The following is a 20,715-nucleotide window of genomic DNA, read 5'->3' as shown; positions in this document are numbered from 1 at the left end:
AGCACATGCTGGTATACAGGTGGCACTCAGCAATGCTCACTCTCAGGCTGGCCTTTCTGCCTTGGACTGGAGGCTGTGCTCTGGCTGGGGTATGCTCACTCACCACACCCACCTCCACTACCACCGCGCCCTTCCCCCAAAGTCTGCCTACCTGGGTGCAGAGCTCTGACTTCCCTCTCCGGGATCTGGCCTGCCCTCGGAGCTACCACACCAGCTCCTCATCTTGAACCTGCAAGCAACCGTCTCTACACTGTGGCAGTCCTATATGGGCTCCAACAGTTGTCAAGGTCAGATGAGGTTCAGATACCAGCACCCTGATTCCATGGCCACCCCCACTGCACCAGGCACATGTCCGGATTTACAGCAGCACAGATCTATGCAGTGAATGTTTTGGCTCCTCATTTGCTGTTCAAACATGTACATAGTCAGGACATTCTGAACAAGGAAAGCGCTCCACTGAGCAGGCGCTTGTTCCAAATCAAATAAGCACAGGACAAAAGCGCATTCATTCCCCCAGGATTCCAACTCGCATCCCCTCTTTAGGGAGGGATTATCCCATGTTCCTGTGAACGTAAATTTCTTCATTCCTGGCATCTGTTTCCCATTCATTCGTGTTAGTTTCTCTGATTAAAGCATCGTTTCAGAGCCAACTTCTGGGTATTGACGGAAAAGGAAGTTTGGAATCCGATGAAATATGATGCAAATGAAAGGAAGCATCATTTCAGTCAGGCACACTTTTTTTAAAGCCATCCAGCCCTAGAGAGACTGACCCAGGAAACAGATGTTAAAGGGACGGGATGAGACAGGAGGGAGAACTACCTAAAGGGGCTGGGTGTTGGGAGTTACGTCTGAGCTCAGCAGCGGGAAAAGGGAAAGAGCATTCTAGTCACAGGATGCATATTGGGGATACAAGCATGCCAAACAGCTCATCTATGCTGGGGACACTACCTCACATGGTGCTGAAGAGATAAGTTTAAGTAAATATTACACTGTATTCTAAAAGATTTTTATTTTCTGAATATTATGATGGAATGACTTGAATATCTCATACATAATTTTTTGCATAATTTAAAAAATTGATCAGCCAGTGTGGTTCAGTGATTGACCATTGACCTATGCACTGGGAGGTCCCCAGTTGATTCCTGGTCATGGAATATGCCTAGGTCACAGGCTTCATCCCCAGCAGGGATGTGCAGGAGGCAGCTGATCTATGTTTTCTTTCTTTTTTTATTTCAGAAAGAAAGCAAACGGAGAGAGGGATAAAAGCATCAATGATGAGAGAGAATCATTGATCACCTGCTTCCTGCATGCCCCCCACTGGGGATCAAGCCCGCAACCTGGGCATGTGCCCTTGCCTGGCTGGAATCAAACCCAGGATTCTTCAGTCCCCAGTCTGACACCCTATCCACTGAGCCAAACCAACCAGGGTTTTTATTTTAGTTTTAGTTACCCAATGGGAAGCTCCTGGCAGGACCTAGGCTTTTCCTGTTGATCTCAAAGGAGCCCAGACAAATGAAGGGCTGTCAGCAGCCTTTCCTGTTTGTTTATGCAAAGTTCTAAATCTGCAAAATAAAGCTGCATTCTCTTGCTATTGTAATCTAATCTTTCCTTTGGGGTGAGGGGAGTATTGTTTTAAAGCAAATTTCTTATATTTTTTTAGGCTTACCTCCACTTCCTTCAGCTTCTAGAACGGGCTTTGCAGAATTTTCCATGAGGGAGCGCATGAGGGAGAAATTGAAAGCTGCGAGGGTAAGAGGACCGCGTGAATGCTTTGTTCAGTCCTCACGGCAGCTCTCTGGGTCTTGTCTCTAACTTGCTTTGTTTGTTCAAAATTGTGTGGATCTGAAGAGTGGTAAATGTTTTTCACATGTTGAATGTTAATGTAGTATTTAACATTGGCGCGGACAAAAAATTAGCCTTGAGAAGCATTCATGGTTGTTTTTCTAAAGGACTTTGCTTGCTTTCATCACTTACAGAGGCGAAGTGTGTATCTTTCACTGATTGATCTCATTGAGAGGGTGGCTGTGGTTTTCATAGCGTTACTGACCCATGTAGCAGTAATTTGCTGTTTGACTTCTTAGTCCAAAGCAGAAAGTGCATTGCTCCAGGAAATCCCCACCCCGCGGCCCAGACGCTTACGAAGCCCCAGTGAGAAAGAACTGGAGACTGAATTTGGTGCAGAGGTGAGAAACGGGCCATCTTGAAGCATCTATCTTGTATGAAAACTGCTGTTTGAAATTTTAACCCTGCTATTTGGCTTCTGTATATTTAACCTTCCCCAAACAAGGTCATCAGTGCTGGTGCCAGGCGAGGCCGCTAGTTGAGGTCTCAAGGCCCCAGTACATATGGGCTCTTTAAGAACTTGCAAAAGGTGACTGGAAACACTCCATATTTGGGAGACAAAGAAGGCAAAATCATATAAATAGGGAGAATTCCTGCATGTTGGGGCCCAGAACTTGAGAGACATTTTCCTCGGACCCCTGCATAATGAATGCAACTCCATCTCAAAGTATTGCTTTGTTCTTCGGTTTTCTATAACAATCTCTGCTTTATGATCAAAGACAGTGAAACAATGTAAACGTTCCAGCAGAAGTTCTAGAACAGAGCTCTGCACAGAGGAGGTGTTAAATGCTTATTAGTAATTATAATAGCTACTACTTATAGAGTGCTACTCTGTGCCAGGCATTGTGCCAAGTCTCGTCCCCGCATCATCCCATGTCATTACCCAACACTCCTAGGGGGTGGGTGTTATTTTTTTCACTCACAGTTGACAGATGAAGAAACTGAGGTTCAGAATGGCTGCAGAGCCCTCCCCAGGTCATGGAGCATGTAAGGTGGAAGAGCCAGGTCCTGATCCCAGCCCTATCTCATCCCCACTCCGTCTCATGGGTCAGAGTTGCTGGATCCATGGGTCTTGCTGGGAAACAGAGAGAGATAAGAGCAGGCTCAGATGGTGGGGCCTTGAACATCACACTAAGGAGCCTCAGTGGTTCTCTACAGCCATGGAAATTTGTTGATGATAGGATGGGAAGTGGTGTAGATGCACTGGGGGGATTTTGTTCCAATCTGAGGGGTTTGTGGGGCATCTCGATGGGTGCTCTTCTAGAGAGATCTGTAGGGGAGTCACCAACCCTGAAGTAACACATTAGGAAGCATTTCTACTGAGTTTTGAAGCTTTGAGGTGCCTTTGCTTGCTGGAGGAAAGAAGACTGGATGAGGAGGGTCTTACCAGTTGGAAGAAAACTTACAGTAAAGGCCTATGAGGCAGAGAGGAAGCCAGTAAATATAGAAAGACTTGGCAAGGATGTGGATGGAGGACAAGGTTAGGAGGGTAGAAGAAGGAATGGAAAAAACAAGAGCAAATGATTCAACGAAGTGTGTTTGCAGGTCTGATCTAACTGTTGTTGGTGATGATGATGTTTTGGTTGTTCACCATGGAGACGAAGAAGCACAGGCTTTGAGAATATTTCTGTAGCATAACTGCTGATTTCTTAGATGTTCCTTTTTCCTTTTCTGGGATGAGAGGTTATAAACATTTAATCTTCATCCATCCCAAGCAAACCAAAGCTTTCATGATCATCAGGAAAGTTTCAACTCTGCTCGTGTGCTGTGGCCCAGAGTTCTTTAATAGGAATATTCAGTGGGCCCATTTGGACACTTTGCTACTGTGTTATATTGAGCAGACATTTCTTTTTCATTCATTCTAATTTATTTTTTCCTTGTAAGAGCCACCATTTTTAAAAATATTAGAAAATTTAAAAAAAAAAACAAAAAACTAAATTCCCATAAGCATGGGACAAACACTTCAATTATTTTGGTAGGTGTGTGTGTCTCCACATCTGGGCAAGTGTGTTAAGTGATAGGAGGATCTGATCTTTTTTCTTTTTTTTTAATATATTTTATTTATTTTTTACAGTTAGGAAGGTAGAGAGACTGAGAGCTAGAAATATCTATGAGAGAGAAACATCAACCAGCTGCCTCTTGCACACCCCCTACCGGGGATGTGCCCGCAACCAATGTACATGCCCTTGACCGGAATCAAACCTGGGACCTTTCAGTCCGCAGACCAATGCTCTACCACTGAGCCAAACCAGCTTTGGCAATCTGATCTCTTCTATCAGGTCTTGTCTATACCTTCTGATTGATACTCAACTTTCACTTGTCCATGAGCCATGACTATGATATTCCAAAAAAGCTGGAGGTTCTAGAAGTACAAATATATTCCCTTGGTGTATGAGGTATTTATTTCTCCTTGTGACTAGATCCTGACTTACATGTCTATTATATTCTCCATCCCCTAAAAACCATTCCATGGAGTTCAGACAAACATCAACTACCTTGACTTTAGACCAGATCTCAAATTCTTAATGGAACATCTTGCCCATGAACGTATCTCTTTATTTATTTATATATCCCTCAACCTAGAAGGAATATCTACAATAAAAAGTGGTCCATTCCCATCCTATGGAGAAAAGGATATAGCACACAAAGAACCCAGCTGCTCAGTGCTAAATACTGACAAGCTCACTCATCAGCTGTGTTACCTTGGACGTGTAACTTTTCACCTCTGTAAAATGGGGATATCCCAGAACCTAATTCTTGGCATTGTATTGAGGATTCGAAGTGTTCACACATGGTCCAGTGTTTCTAACAGTCCTGGCACAGAGTAATCCCTCTCTAAGTGTGAGCTCATGACAGAGGCTGTAGAGTCAGAGAGAAGAGCAGAAACCATTTGGAAATACTTCAGTCCGTATCTAAATTCACCAACACAGACCTGTGCTTATTCTCATCTGCATTTCATTTAACTTTATTCTCAGTGACTTCTGATAAAACAAAGCTAAACGCAAATCTCCAAGAACCCTTAGACATCAAGGTGGAAATAACACAGAACATTTGAATACTTGGGCTCCACTAGACAGGACCAGAATTTCTCTATTTGGGCACCTGGGTCAGTGTCCCAGGTTACCCACAATCTGATCCTTGGACACACTCTCCCTAGTGTCCAGACAGCATCTAGGGAGACTCCTTCCTGCCAAATGTCTAATGGGCTCAAGACCACAGCCTGCCCTTGAGAAGCCCTGGGGATTCAGACATGTTCACAGACTGTGGAGATAACAGGGTGGTTAAGCTCGGTGATGGCTGTTAGGTGGAGGAGCAGGGCTCTAGAAGGGCTGGGTTTGAAGAGAGATGAAGACAAGGTGGGAACAGCCCCTGGTGGGCTGGCTAGCAGAGGGAAGAAAGAACACCCATAATGAGTGTTAGCACAGTATAGGTAGAAGGCTCAGCTTCCAGTGGGCAGGGTCCCAAGGCTCATGAGAAGGCCAGGCCCTGTGCCCTGAAGGGTATATGTCATACTTATTTACAGTCAGACATTATTGATACTTTTCTTCATAGACTGTTTGGAAATTATCTCTTTGAAGGATATCTATTGGTTTGAGGAGAAGTAACTCTTGGCATTTTAAGGTTTATGGAATATAAAGTTTTAGATTTGTTTCGTCCTGAGAGAGACAGAGCCGAGCAAGACAATGTTCAGCAACCTTAACCGTCAACTATATTTGACATTTGTTAGCTTTTCATTCCTCAAGAATGGCGATCTGCATTAATGGTCACAAGGTATGCCTTGGGAGGGTTAATGCTTGTTTTACAACATTCTTAAGTTTTTTATTTAAATGGTGTATCTGTCATTTTCGACTCATCCAGCCAGGGAGAGAGACCAAAAGGACTGCACAAGACATTGACTCCCAAAGTTATTCAAGAGTCAAGTTCCGTGACTGTGTCCGAAAAGTCAAGTCTAAACCCCCGGTGAGAAATCCTGTCTGTAAATCATGCTTGTTTTAAATCACGCATACTTTAAATCATGTTTTGTTTTGTTTTGTTAATTTCTATTTTTCAAAGTTATCCAATGAGAGTTGACAGTATACATAACCTGCCTCCTATTGCTGTGGAGAATGAAGGGGAAAAGTATGAAAAATAATTCCTACTTTCTAAATTCTAAGAAGCTAGCCTGATTTGGGGCAGGGAAATGCATTAAAGGGCAGGAAAGACTATTCAGCTCTGATGTTGCAACAGCTTTCAATATGGAACACTAACTCAAGAAGACCCAAAACCCTTCCCTCCCCCCCTCAAAAAAATAAATACATAAATTGTCTTTTTAAAAAAGGCTAACAAATCTTGTATTGCTCATGATTAAATAAAACCATCTCAGCATTGGCCTATAAAACAACCCACTTTTTTTGGCATTTTAATCATCCTTTATAAAGCTTTTACTGCTATTGATGATATATTTATGTGATTGTGGGGGTGTCAATAATAGCCCGTTTACAAAAGGTAACTCATTAAAGGTACTTATTAAAGGAGGCCACCAGCTGCCTGTTGCCCTTGTTACAGCTAATTACCAGTAGCCTCGGACCTTCAACAGAGGCAATATGCCTGATGCCATTAGCATGCAGCCTGCTGCTAGCGAACAGTGCACAGCACACTCCAGCTTATGAACCTGACCTGTTGCTCTCTGCTCCTCCTCAGCCTCCACCTGGCTTCCCTTCTGCCGAAGAAGCCTATAACTTCTTCACCTTCACCTTTGATCCCGAACCAGAGGAACTGGAGGAAAAACCAAAAGCAAAACCTAGAGAGGGAGCCAATCAAGAGGAGGCGGAGGGAGAGGAAGAAGAGCCGCCTGTTCAAGGAGTAAGCAAAACGGTATTTCATATTGTGATGGTGAGATGATGATGGTAATGACAATGAGGACCACAATGATGATGATGATGATGATGATGATGATGATGATATTAATGAGGAGGAGGAGGAAAAGGAGAAGAAGGAAGTAGATGACAATGATGCTCTAGCCAGAAAGAAAGTTGCTGAAAGTAAAACTGCCACACAGAACAGCTCATCCATGTCTTGTGTGAAAGAAAGGGGGTACTAGCTTCACGTAACTTTCTGTAGCCTTTGATGTCCCCCGCATTTTGGGTAGTGAGGGCCTTGAATTGAATCTGTCCATTTTCTGTGGAGAAAGAAAAAAAAAAGGCAGAACAATGTGGCTTGCAGATTTTTCTTGCCCCCACAACCTTACAGGCAAGCAGCTTTTTGTGTGCCCCATGCCATACCCAAGCTACAACTCAGATTTCATAATGGTGAGTGGTATGGGTGCGATAAAAGAGAGCATGCCTGTAAAAGCGTGTAAAGGACTTGCCCGGCTGGTGTGGCTCCATGGTTGAGTGTCAACCTATGAACAAGGAGGTCACAGTTCAATTCCCCATCAGAGCATATGCCTGGGTTGTGCGCTCAAGATCCCTAGAGTGGGGCGTGACCTCCTGGTTCATAGGTTGATGCTCAACCACTGAGCTACACTGGCTGGGCAAACATGCCCTTTGAAGTCATCTGTATGTGAAGCCCTCTCCTGCTGTAGTCCATGCTCTTGCCTGCCCAGACCTTTGTTCATATTTTCATACATAAAGTGAACTTAGTCTTTTTTAAAAAAAATATTTTTTATTGTTTTTTTATAGAGAGGAAAGGAGAAGGATAGAGAGTTAGAAACATCGATGAGAGAGAAACATCGATCAGCTGCCTCTTGCACACACCCCACTGGGGATGTGCGCACAACCAAGGTTCATGCCCTTGACCAGAATCTAACCCGGGACCCTTCAGTCAATAGACCTATGCTCTAGCCACTGAGCCACACCGGTTAGGGCTGGACTCAGTCTTTCTGGCAGGAGTTTTAGATCATCTTGAGGCCCTTTCACTCATTTCTTTTTTCTGTCTTTGCTGCAGTTTTCCCCAGTCATTGGTCTTTGCTCATCGTGAGCGGAAGTAGGGCAAGAACAAGAGACATGCTTCCTTTTTTGAGGTGTTTGGCATTCTCTGTCTTCAAGTTATGCTGAGAGCTTCTTTACCTCATAGGTTTACTTTTCCTTTCTTGTTGTTTGGGGAGGAAATATAGGAGGCAGGTAGCTGGGCGACTGCAGTATCTTCAGCTACCTGCAAGTCTCCACAGGATTTTAAAAGATATTGGTGGGTGTTGTTGTTTTGTTTTTGTTTTTTTGTTTTTTTTTAAAAAAGCCTTGATTTTTAAAAAAGGAGAAAGAAAAAGGAAAAGGAGAAGAGGAAGAAAGAGAAAGAAGAGGAAAAAACATGTGGAAAATCCTCAGTTATGCAAAATTAACATGCTTCCACTAATATTTATAATTACAGGTCCTGTGCTTAAGATTTTTAAATAGGTCATTCAATTCTATCCTCACAAAATCCTAAGAAGTCATCTCTCTTAATGTACCCATTTTACAACCGAGAAAATCGAGGATCAGAAAAGTAGATAAGATCCCTCGGCTGGGACTCAAGGCAGTCTGAACAGAGTGTGCGGATCCTCTCTTGTGCATTTGCCTGGGGTGGGTGCCGGGTGGAAGCTTAAGATGCTATGTATCTTACAAGCACATGTTCTTTAAGTCTCAACTGTCCAAGGGGCTAGAGTTGTTGGGGTTTCATAGCTTCCCTTAGCACATCTCTTCTGACCTCAGCCCGGCCTGATTTTGACATTTTCCAAGTATGAGGAAGAGTGAAAAACAAAAAAAAAATCACCAAAACCAGTTTGGCTCAGTGGATATAGCGTCGGTCTGCGAACTGAAAGGTCCCAGGTTCGATTCTGGTCAAGGGCATGTACCTTGGTTCAGGGCACATCTCTGATAGGGGGTGTGCAGGGAGCAGCTGGTCAATGATTTTCTCTCATCAATGTTTCTAGCTTTCTATCCCTCTCCCTTCGTCTCTGTGAAAAATCAATAAAATTAAAAAATTAAAAAAAGAAAAGGAAAAACAAAGAAAATCCATTTGGTAAATATGAAAGGCATGTAGCTTTATGCCCTTGTTTAAATAAATAAATAATAAGTAAGTAATACTATTGTATGTAGTGTTGTTTGGTGAGTTTAATATCATAGATTATTTTTTCTATATATACTGATCCTCTCAGCATGATTTTTGTGGTCATTTTCTTAATGCCCTGCAGGATGAGGAAGAGCTGCTCAATGGCAGAGATGCGGAGGATTTCCTGTTGGGCTTAGATCACGGGGCTGAAGACTTCGTGGCGATGAGACCTGCCTATTATGAAAGTGTCCACGTTCAGCTGCAGAAGGAGAGAGAATTCCTATTCACACCCAGTAGGCTGACAGGTACCGGCTCTTTCTGTCTTCCCACTCATCTTCCTTTTCCTTCCAGTGACAAAAGGATGATGTTGTCTAAGGACACCAGATCTCCATCACTGATCCCAGTTTCTAATCTGATTTTATAATCAAGAAATATCTCCACACACCCACACAAAAAACATAGAGCAGGGGAAAATGTCCACTGAACAAGAAATCATGGTTAGAATCACAGAAGAAATCCCAGAATGCCATGGGAGCCCCTTCATCATATCAGTGACCATCCCTGGGAGCTCTGAGAGTCAGGCTGTGAAAAAGAACAACTGTGCTTCACCCTCTATTCACACTCAGTGCTTCTAAAACAGTCCTGTGACCAGCTGTGTAGGTTTTTACTTATACCAACCAGTCCTCCCATGCAAGCTAGGTGTCCTACAATTCAATCCTGCTCTACTATCAGTGTGAGTGCAGACCCCACACATGAAGGGCACAGTCCTACAAGACTACCTGCTACTTCAGACAGCAATTGCCAAATAGCATGTCCTCAAGCTACACACACTTTTACTCAACTTTGCAGCAAATCAGGGGTTCCCCTGACTACCTCTCCAGGTTTGATAACTACCGTGTTTCCCCGAAAATAAGACATCCTTCAAAAATAAGACCTACTTACAGGTTTCCTTCTGAGTGAAATATAAGGCATCCCCCGAAAATAAGGCCCCCCTAGGCTAAACATGAGAGATTTGGTCCACTGATTCTGAAAGAAATGGAGTCACAAGAAATTCACCAGGAAATTCAGGAATTGGATTGTTATGATGATGTTCCAGAAGATGATGACATGATTGTCATTGAATAAATGAGTAAATTCTTGATACTGTAGGATGCACAGTTTGTCTGGTTTGTGTTGACAACTACCATACTACCGTACCGAATACAGGTAATAAATTTCCTTTATTTTCATTTAACAATAAATGTGTACTGTATTCTTCTTCATGGAAAAATAAGACATCCCCTTTAAGACCTAGCACATCTTTGGGAGCAAAAATTAATATAAGACACTGTCTTATTTTTGGGGAAACAGGGTATATACAACAGCACCTAGAACTCAGGAAAATACTTCTATTTACTGGTTTATTATATAACTAGAGGCCCGGTGCATGGCGGGAGATGGGGGAGAGTCCCTCAGCTCAGCCTGCACCTTCTCCAATCCAAGACCCCCTGGGGAATGTCCAACTGTCAGACATCCCTCTCACTATCTGGGACCATGGGCTTCTAACTGCTCACTTGCTGCCTGATTGCCCCTAACTTACCCCCCTGCTGGCCTAGTAGCCCCCAACTGTCCCCCATCCAACTGGTTGCCCCCACACACACACACCTACCTGATCATGCTCAACTGCCCCTTCTGCAGGACTGGTTGCCTCATGCAGCCTGCTGCTCAGTCATTGGGTCGCCCCTCACTAACCCCTGCTGGTCTAGTTGCCCCACACAGCCTGTTCAGTTGTCTGTTTGGTTGCGATGGTCACTTAGGCTTTTATATAGAGAGAAATAAAGAACATAGATCTCACAGGTAAAAAGATCCAGAGGGCAAAAGGTATGTGTCACCAACCAGGAAGTTCTCCAAAACCTACTTATTACATCACTGCCATTGGTGATTAATTCTATTTCTGGTCCCTCTAGTCCCTCTGTTTCTCTTTTCTCCCAGAGGTGGGAGTGGAGGGAGTGGATGGTGAAAGACCCAACTGTCTCCTCACGTGATTGGTTCCCTGGACACCACACTAATCCTTAGACCATTGAGAAGTCTTCTCATTAGCATACAAAAGGGTGGACAGTTATCACTTTGGAGATACCAAGGGTTTGAGCAGCTGTGTGTTTGGAAGCAGGCTAGGAGAGTTCCTTGAGGTGGGGAGTGACCAGGGTAATGGAGCAGACGGCCTGATTAACCCCTTGTTACTGCTCCTTGCACTTCAGTATTGAATTATTTCATCTCTACGACTTGGTAGCGCCAGTAAACACGTTCATCTTTTCCTTTGTTCTGCTTGGGGAAATTCATTTGGAAATGGGCCTTTTTCCAAGACCAGAGAGGAAATCTTCAGGTGGTTGCTTTAACTCACCACACCGCAGTTGGAAATGTTAGGTGGGCACTGACGTGGCTGCCTTTCTCTGTGGACTGCCTAGTGCCCACGTCTAAGAAGCTTCCCGAGAATATGCAGCCCAGGTTCCTGGAGGACGAAGGCCTGTACATCGGAACCAGGCCTGAGGTGCCGCGGGCCATGCAGAACATCATGGAGAACAGGCTGCTGGTGCAGGAGCCCGTAAGCACACCCCCTCCCAGCGTCGCCCCGAGCGACGCAGGGGACCCCTCTCCCCACAGGACAGTCACTACACCACCCCTCATTTCCCCTTGGGGGTGTCCATCCGCAGCCATTTCGCTTTTGTAACTTGTCTCATCATGTTTCATGATCTCACACGGAACACCCTCTGGCTGCTGAAACACATCTTCTGCCAGCTGCATGCCAGCTTCTGTAAATCAGATGTTGGCAACCATTTCCCTATTCATAGAAATAAATGTTCAAAGGTCCAAGATAGAATGGTCTCTATTGCTTTTCTCCTTTTTTTGTTTTCTTTAAATATTTAATGAATAGAATACAGAATTTTCCAAAGCAATTATTACAGCTTTTTCTTAAGGTTTTTTATTTTTATTTTTATATTTTGCAGGGGGGAAGGGGTAGTGGTGAGGACTATATCTTAATTGTAGGGGACAGTAGTGAAGACTAGATTTCTAACGGAAACAGAGACTGTAGAAGATGTATTGAGGGAGGGGGGAAGTACATGAGATGTATGTGCAGACCTGGAATTTCCCCTCAAATGTTGTTTCATTTGTAAACCATTTCTGTCCAATGCGAAGAAAATGCCCTTCCCTCTGCCTACTACCCAGGACAGAAGGTGGTTCGGAGATGACGGCAGAATCTTAGCCCTGCCCAACCCCATCAGGCCTTCCCCTTCCCGGCCGCCAGCCTTGACCCAGGAGCAAGACATTCACGCAGAGCTTGAAACTCTGTATAAAAAGGTAAACAAACCTTCCTCTCATTTTACTGGGTGCCTTTGCTTAAAAGACCGTTGCTGCTTGAATCACTTGGAGTACTGAATTTGTAGTGTTCTACTTTGATTTATTTTTTTTAATAATTTACATCTTACACATAAAGAACAGATAGCAGGCGTATTTATAAGGGAGTCCACTGGGCTCACTTACTTCCTTCTTTAATGGGAAGCAAGTTTGCCAGGTGGGATGGCTGAGATGGTGTCTTATAATATTTGCATATCCAGGACAGTTGCTCTGATTTTTCTTCTTCCCTTCCTGTCATCTTACTTAAGTTGCTACTGTTTTTCCAGGGCAAATGTGGACACTTGGATTTTAATTCCCGCCAATGATTATTCTTTTCCTGTGCAACTTTATTATTTTCTGCATGGGCATTCATTTCTACTCATGCTAAGAATGTCAGCAGATGGTCCATATGCACCATCACTGATAATTCTGGTTTTCAGTTAAAGACTAAAGGATTAAATCAATTTCAAAGTTAAAATAACATGGCCTATCAATGTTATTAATTCTTGGGAGAAATGGTAGTAAACAAAAAGAAACACAACAAACCAGGTGTCTGCATTCCCAATAGGAAGAGAGTTGGGGTCTTTGGAGTGATCTTGCCCAATGACTCCCAAGAGTCCTGGGAGCTATTTTTACTTCGCTGAGCTCAGCTTACAGCAGAGGCCACCAATAATCACTTGAACATGGGCTAATGCAGATTTGGAAAAAGAGACACAAAGCACAGGTGCCCCAGGTAATAGTTTAAATAATTGAAACTGTGCTGCAAACGTTACTTATTCACCAAGAAGAGTACAAGATGGGACCTGAGAGCCACACCTGAGTGATCTCATACCCCATATAAAAGGAAAGGAAAGGCAAGGCAAGACCCAGCCAGAGCCAAGCAATTAGGAAGGAATGTTCCTGTAAGCCTGCGGAAGGATGTTCAGTGGTACATGCCTTTGTGAGGTGGGATTGTTCTAAGTCACCCAGGTAGTCTGGAGGCTCACAAGACACATCGTGACCACACACAGAGTAAAATTTTCTAATGGGAATGCAGGTGATAACTGAGTACTTTTACAGGAAAAAAAGAGGAAAGAGATGGATCTCCGCTGTTGCCATCTAAAGTGTAAGGATCTTAATGACCAGAACTAGGACTTTCATAACATACTATTGGTGGAATAAGGCCCATGCAAGATGGGCTTTCTGCCCTGTAAACCCAAAGGGAGATGCAACTCAGCCTATTTTGGAAGGGACTGAGACATAGGCAATACTTTCCTATTTGTAAACACATCCTGGTTTACAAAGATTTTTTTTAAAAAACAAAATATCCACCAATCTTCTCATCAAAGACATTTTTAATGCTTTTTTCAAAATGCTATTTTTGAATGCCATTTTTTGGAGAAAATGTACTGTTTTATTAAAATAAATGTAGGATAAACTCTATTGAACTCTTACAGAAAATCCTAAATCTTAAATATACAGTAATAGTCTACTAATCTCGCAGAGAACAAAGTATGAGATTAAATGGCTAAAAAGAAATAAACTCATATATTCTTACCAGTGCAAAACAGACAGCAACACTAAGACAGGACAAATTTACTGGTAAATGAAGGCTCATATGTACATGCTTTGCTGTAAGTGTGAATACCAGTACTACAATATTTTGATGACTAATAGTAACTGAAAAGCAGATCATACTGTATATAACCTGTATATTTCTGTACAAAATTACACGTATGTACACACACACACACACACAATCTAGACCAACTTTTCCTATTCTTAATCTGAGAGGAAAATCATAGGAGTCCCCTCTACTGGGCTTCCCAGCCTTCCTGTGCACATCCCAGGCCTTATCTTTCCCCCCTCGGCTACTTGGAGACAGGCCTAGCACATCAAAGATATCCATTCATCTTTATGGGAGAAATGAGATGGTTTATGTGAAGTGGTTGATATGCTGCCTAGTGATCTACAAACTGCTAATCTTTTCTCAGCCTCCCATTCCTACAGAAATAGGCTCAGGGATGTATAGCAATCTGACCAAGGCTCCAGAACAAATTAGAGTTAGAACCAGAGCTGGAATCCAAGTTTCCTCCAGCCCCGCCTCTTTAGATGTTGCCGTGAAGAGATTACTGAAAGTTACCCACAGTTTATGGAAGATAGACACTTCAGTTCTCACTAGAGTTTCTACAACTTCCATTTAACTTCATAACTAATAAATAATACATTTATAAACTTGTCACATTTTCCAGATAGCATAAGTAGGTTCCAAAAGCTTTATTCTGCAAAAACAGAGGATCTTCAGATGTGTCTCAATGCCCACTTCCTGATTACAGTCAGTGTCTACATAAACAAAGACACAGAATCAGAAAGGTCTCCACCTTGCACCTTCCAACCCCAAAAGCAGTAGTATCTGTGGGGCATATCTTAAAGATATCTTAAAGATATTATGAGATAAACACAGAAGGATTTATTGGGCTCACTATGCAAGAAGCAATCCATCGCCTTCCCAGTGGAAATTTCCATTCCTCAGTTGCTCCATCTCCCTCTTATGCTACAATATTACTTTGTACATGGAGAGTATAACTATGATCCCAATAATGATCAGTTTGGTCCAGAATCTATGCTTCTCTGGTCAAAAGAATTTCAAGGTCACCAGAGACAAACCCTAAGAAACAGGATAGTCTGCAGGACAAAGATTAGGACTGACTTGGGAGAGAGGAAATCTAAAAAACCTTGGAGACGAGATTAAAATGGTTTCCTTTCTCACTCTTGTCTTTTATTTTTACCTTTCGACTATTCAGAAAAGAGCAGGCCCCTAAAATCCCCAGGAAAAGGGATGGAGCATCATTCTGGCTTGACCAGGGTAGGAGGTATTTTGTATCTGACTGTTGCTTGTTCAGTCATTATCTAGTAAGTGCCTTAACTGTGTTCCCCCCACACTCTGCTCTCTTTGGCAGGCGGTCAGATATGTGCAGAGAACTCAACATATGATTGGATCTGGAGACCTTCCTGAAAATTTCCAATTGGACATTGATATTTCAGGGTTAATCTTCACCCATCATCCCTGTTTTAGCCGAGAGCATGTTTTGGCAGCTAAGCTGGCCCAGTTATACGACCAGTACCTTGCAAGAAGCCAGAGAAACAAGGCACAATTTCTTGCTGATAAGGTACACTCATTGTTGGTGGGGTTGGTTGTTCTGACGGGCCCAATCAACAGAAATATGTCCAGCAACAAATGTCCATGTGGCCTCGCTTTCTAGGATGTATAATATGTTGTTATACCCATAAACAAAAGGAAAAACATTGACGCTGTACTTGAATGTGTGCAAATTGAGTGGCACACACTTGGCTAAAAGAGAAAGATTTGTGCAAACAGTGCAAGCAATCTCACCTACCAGGGGTGGGTATCAGATGAAAGATGCTTGGCTATGTCTTGCTTATGTGACTTCATATGCTGAGACTGTTCAAGGCTAGAGAATCTCTCTGGCCTTAAAAACATTCTCATTTTATGTATAAGTCTCCATAATGTGGCACCTGAACACAAGTCCTTTGTTTCAACTGATGCTCCAGGAACTGGCCATCTATTTTAGAATGGTCTCCAAAGTAATTCCATCCCGTGGACTTTTCATAGATAATTTTGACTATGGGCAATTTTAGTCTTCTACCCTGATGTTCAAATGTACTACCTCCAAAAATAGATAACTCCATGATACCTTCTTTTGTAAGTCTATTATTTTATGTTCTCTTCACATCACAAAAATATCAGTGTAAGTCTGAGACCCAGAAGGAACCACTTTTAACTTTGATAAAAACCTGTGTCTGAGACACACACATAAAAGCGACATATCTCATGAGCCTTTTGATTATCTGGGCCACAAAACAATGACAGACATGCAATACTCTTTAGTATTCCTTTTTTTTTTTTTTTTTTCAAGAATAGAAGGAGTTCATCCCTTCGATAGCTCAGCTGGTAAAGCAGAGGACTGTGGTTGATTCCCAAGAATAGAGGAAACAGCTCTTTGTCGAAGTTCATTTTGGCAAAAGCCTGGAAACAACTGGATGCTTGCACATCCATTTACATGATGGGTCCTTGGGTCATTTTGTGGGTGGTCATTTTATATGTGGGTCTGGGCACGTGACCTGCAGTTGGGAGTCTAACTCAAAACATGTATCCATGTCTTTTTAAGCTCCAAGCTTTAAGAAATGCTGTTCAGATGGGCCTTGATCCAGAAAAATCTCATAAGTCTGTTGATATAACCCCCAAAACCATCAATGAGTATAAATCTGAAATTCGGTGAGTTAAAGTCTATAATTGTAACTCCCTCCTGCCCCCCCCCTTCCCAGTTTGATGTGCAGTTGTTGAGAGCTCAGTTTTTCCAGTTTGTCTGAATGCACTGAATACATGTGAAATTAAGCCAAAAGAAGCAATGAGATATAGCCATCATATTAACACCAAATTGGAAGCCCAACAAAGGAATGAAGATGTAGGATGTTGTGATTCGCACACTCTGCTGGTGGAAACAAACACTGCTGCAGCCACCCCTGCAGGGAACAGCCTGGCTAAGACCCAGGAATTCTGCTTCAGACATGTGCCCTCCAAAGAGCCATGCACACGTGCACCTGCAGGCGCCTGCAAGAATTTCAGAGCATCACTTACAAAATGAGAGACTAGAAATGACCCCATAGCACTGAACACATCTGCTAGAGCTAAATGAAGCATCTGTACCTCGATCAAATGACTGAATTAGTGCTGCATGTATCAATATGTATAAAATAATGTTGAATTTGAAAATCCAGGCATAAGAGGATGCTTGCTGTGTGATACCATTTACAAACCCTACAGAACACCTGACACATTACTCATATGTACTAGGTACACACATGTGGGACACATGGACAGAAAATACACATGCCAGCTTGTAAACGATAGAAGCAGTGTTTACATCTGGGGAGTGATTCCCACATTCGTGTCCTTAACCGTAATGCCTGCTGCTCTTCCAGAAGAATGCTTCTATTCTTGTTCACTGCATTCTTGCTTTTCCACCTTCTGCAGAGAATCCGGGCTCCTGGCCATCCGACCACTAACTGGTTGTCATCTTCCTTTTCCACAGCCACCAGTTGAATGATTAGAAAACCATCCCTTCGTACTTCTCTGTACCTTCTCCCTAGGCTTAGTTATCACCAGGACAACTCCAGGCTCAGGCCTGCCTTCTGGGGGTCAAGCTCTCTTAGGCCAAGTTCACACTGGATGTTACAGTCATTTATCTATGTGCCTGTCTCCTGAGCTAAACGTTCTATGATAGGGATACCACCTATCTCATGGACACTTCTGAATCCCCTGGTACTTGCTCAAGAAAAAAACATGTCTAATTAATTATTGGCATAATAGAGTACTTCTGGATTAGGCTATAAGTCATAGAGAGCTTAAAGTAAGGCACTATATAATTGACAAACACTTTAAATAATGGAAATGAAAATGGAAGCATTTTCTAAGGATACCTCTTCGCACCACTAACATTACTTCGTCTCCTAAAGGGAGAACTGTGATTTGTGCTAACACAGACTTGAATATATTTGTTGTTCACTGGGACAGCAACCCCCCCCCATGTTAACAATAATTTAGCCCATGAAAACTGCACATATTGGGCTCTTTATTTTTATAGTGTCAATGGTGGCGATTTGTTAAAGGTACATTGTATTAATAATAATTTTAAAAGTTAATTTAAGTTGAAGTCAGATTCACCTAACAAGAAAAGACCCTCTCAAAATATATCAACATTCTATTGTATTCAAATTTGCATTCATGGTTTTGATTTTCTATATTATAGCTCATAAATATGAAATCACTATAGCATTATTAGTTCTTTTTAATTTGCAAACACAGTTAGATAACTTTATTTATATGTGTGTGTGTGTATGTGTGTGTATTATTATATATCTTGTAGGGAAACAAGAAAACTCCGTGACGCTGAACAAGAAACAGATCGAACGTTGCTTAAGACCATCATAAAAGTCTGGAAAGAAATGAAGTCCCTGAGGGAGTTCCAGAGGTTTACAAACACGCCCTTGAAACTTGTTTTGAGAAAGTAGGTTTTTTTAAAAATTGTTTTATTGGGTTATATCATAGAGAAAAATGTATAAAACACAGGTACAGTTTAAAAAATATCACAAAAAATACTTACAAATGAATAACCATAACCATTCCCCAGGTTCAGAAATAGAACATAACCTGGCAGCCCCCATGTTCCTAACCCCAACTCGACCTCCCTCGTCCCGGAAGTAACCCTTTTCTGGACTCTTATGATCAGTGTTTGTTTTTTTTTATTTTATTTATAGGTTTGCCATTGATGTATAATCCCTGGGAACATATAGTTTTTTACTTTCCATAAATAAAAGTATTTTGCGTGTATTCTTTAGTGAACACACGCTGGTTTCTTTAATACTATGTGAGATCTACCTACTTTATGGCACATAGCTGCAGTTTCTTTGCTTTATAATTCTTCATTATATGAATGTCATAGGATTTCTCTATTTTATTGTTGGTGAACATTGAGTTGATCCCATTTTTCAATTGTTAAAAACAGCACTTCTGTGGACAGTTTTGTAGACATGTTTTTTAAGGTTTGTGTGTCTACACCTTCCAGAAGTATACCCGGAAGTGAAATTATTGATTCTTGAGGGGGGCATTTTGCCAAGAATTTACATTTACATGCTGCAGCCAGACAATTTTGCAGAGTGATTGAGCTAATTTGTTCTCTGACCACTGTCCCAGTAGGTCCAGGTCACCCATATCCATCTCGCCTGATGTCCAACATGAACACTGTGCTAATCTAATGAAGGCATGTTTTAATTTTTATTTCCCATACATGAGTTGGCCACCTTGGTTTCCTCTTCTCTGAGGTGTCTGTTCAAGGCTTTTGTTGGTTTTTTACCTGGATTGATTGTCCTTTTCATAATTCTTAGGAGTTTTATACACACCCTGCTCACGAGACCTTTGTGGGTGGTGCCTGCCGCGGTGGCCTCTCCCCTTTGAACCTGTCTTTTTACTCTCTTCCTGCTGCTTTTGATGAATAGTTCTTAACTTTGAAAAGAATATTTTAGACTTTTCTTTTTGATCAGTGCTTCTCATAACTGCTGAAGAAAACCTCTGAGTCATGAGAGAGTCCATGTGATCTGTGTATTGCCTCCTGCAGTCTTTACAGCTTTATCTTTCACATCCATCTCACTTGGAGCTGACCAGGGCATGGTGTGGGGAAGGTGTGCTTTGATAGCACTTATGCTAAGGAGGCCTCATGCACTAGGCTTTGACCCATGAACAAGAGCGCAGTTAACACAGCAAACTGTGTTATTGTGTATTGATTCAAGAGTCTTTCTGCTGGTGTTGGTTTCTTCTGAATGAGTGTTGTATTCGTATACCAACACAGAAGTGACAAGTGTGGGCAATGAGCTGGTGCTTGGCTTTGAAATCAGCTATGTTTTAGCAAAAGAGAGCTGTGGATGATGATTTTGGGGGATTGTAACCGTCAGAGGCTGAGAAGACATCCTCCCAATGTAAACTGCTCTGTGAGGTCAGGGACCTTGTCACCACTGGACCTGTGGTCCCCAGCGGAGCACCTGCCACTGGGGGTGTGCTGGTTGAATGTCAGTTCATGAAAAACAAATTCAAAGAGTTTCTCCCACAGAAACCGTGGCTGTCTCCCAGAAACTTGGTGTTTCTACTTCTAAACTCCGTCCCAGGCTATTCTTCTAGCCTCAATGGAGAATATGAATGTTTATAAGATTGTTTTCTTCTCCCTTGCTTCCTTGCTTCCTTCCTAAGTTTAGGATAAACTGAAATTTACAGCAGATTTACCCTTCAAGTCACCTCTAAGTTGTCACTTACGTAAAAGTCAGGCCTCGTTTCTAAGCGCTTCTTCCTAACTTCTTCTGAGTGCCCTTCGTTCACATTTGTGGATCCTTTAGCCATCTACGATACCCCATAATTTTTTTTCCTGCACAAGCTCCCCAGTTCCCACCAGCTCATTCATGTTTCCAAATAACAAGGAGGAAGTGAATGCTTCCTTATATATCAGAGATGGAACTACATTTTTGAGCCAGACTTCCCCAATGTTTATAAATTTGAGGTGTCACTGTGCTTCCAAATGGATTTCTTAGGTAGAATCCTACAAATCTGTAAACGTTTGTGCCTTAGGGCAGTGGTCAGCAAACTCATTAGTTAACAGAGCCAAATATCAACAGCACAAGGATTGAAATTTCTTTTGAGAGCCAAATTTTTTAAACGTAAACTTCTTCTAATGCTACTTCTTCAAAAGAGACTCACCCAGGCCATGGTATTTTTGTGGAAGAGCCACACTCAAGGGGCCAAAGAGCCGCATGTGGTTCGAGAGTTGCAGTTTGCTGACCACGGCCTTAGGGGATTCTAATTGCTAAAGTACCAGGCTAAACATGTACATAGCAAACATTTGTCAGCTCTAGGCACTTGACTAAGTTTATCTAAAAGGGACAGGAGCTTAA

General features: G+C 42.3%; 1 protein-coding gene across 7 annotated transcripts in view; it reads left to right on the top strand.

Moving 5' to 3' along the window:
* CC2D2A (coiled-coil and C2 domain containing 2A) overlaps positions 1–20,715 on the top strand; it is an 80,853-nt gene that overhangs the window by 12,599 nt on the left and 47,539 nt on the right. For 6 of the 7 annotated variants that reach the window (XM_045574022.1, XM_036420204.2, XM_045574009.1 and 3 more), the window contains 10 exons: positions 1,661–1,749; positions 2,082–2,183; positions 5,701–5,802; positions 6,523–6,696; positions 8,990–9,152; positions 11,292–11,428; positions 12,052–12,183; positions 15,159–15,368; positions 16,389–16,495; positions 18,147–18,287. In XM_045574022.1, the coding sequence (XP_045429978.1) occupies positions 1,661–1,749; positions 2,082–2,183; positions 5,701–5,802; positions 6,523–6,696; positions 8,990–9,152; positions 11,292–11,428; positions 12,052–12,183; positions 15,159–15,368; positions 16,389–16,495; positions 18,147–18,287 (1,357 nt within the window). The remainder of the gene's footprint in view (positions 1–1,660; positions 1,750–2,081; positions 2,184–5,700; positions 5,803–6,522; positions 6,697–8,989; positions 9,153–11,291; positions 11,429–12,051; positions 12,184–15,158; positions 15,369–16,388; positions 16,496–18,146; positions 18,288–20,715) is intronic. The other variant, XM_045574003.1, reaches the window with a different exon arrangement.

This window comes from Pipistrellus kuhlii, unplaced genomic scaffold (assembly GCF_014108245.1).
Source record: "Pipistrellus kuhlii isolate mPipKuh1 unplaced genomic scaffold, mPipKuh1.p scaffold_m20_p_1, whole genome shotgun sequence".
NCBI lineage: Eukaryota > Metazoa > Chordata > Mammalia > Chiroptera > Vespertilionidae > Pipistrellus > Pipistrellus kuhlii.
Note: the sequence above shows the minus strand (reverse complement) of the source record. Positions and strands in the feature narration are given on the sequence as shown.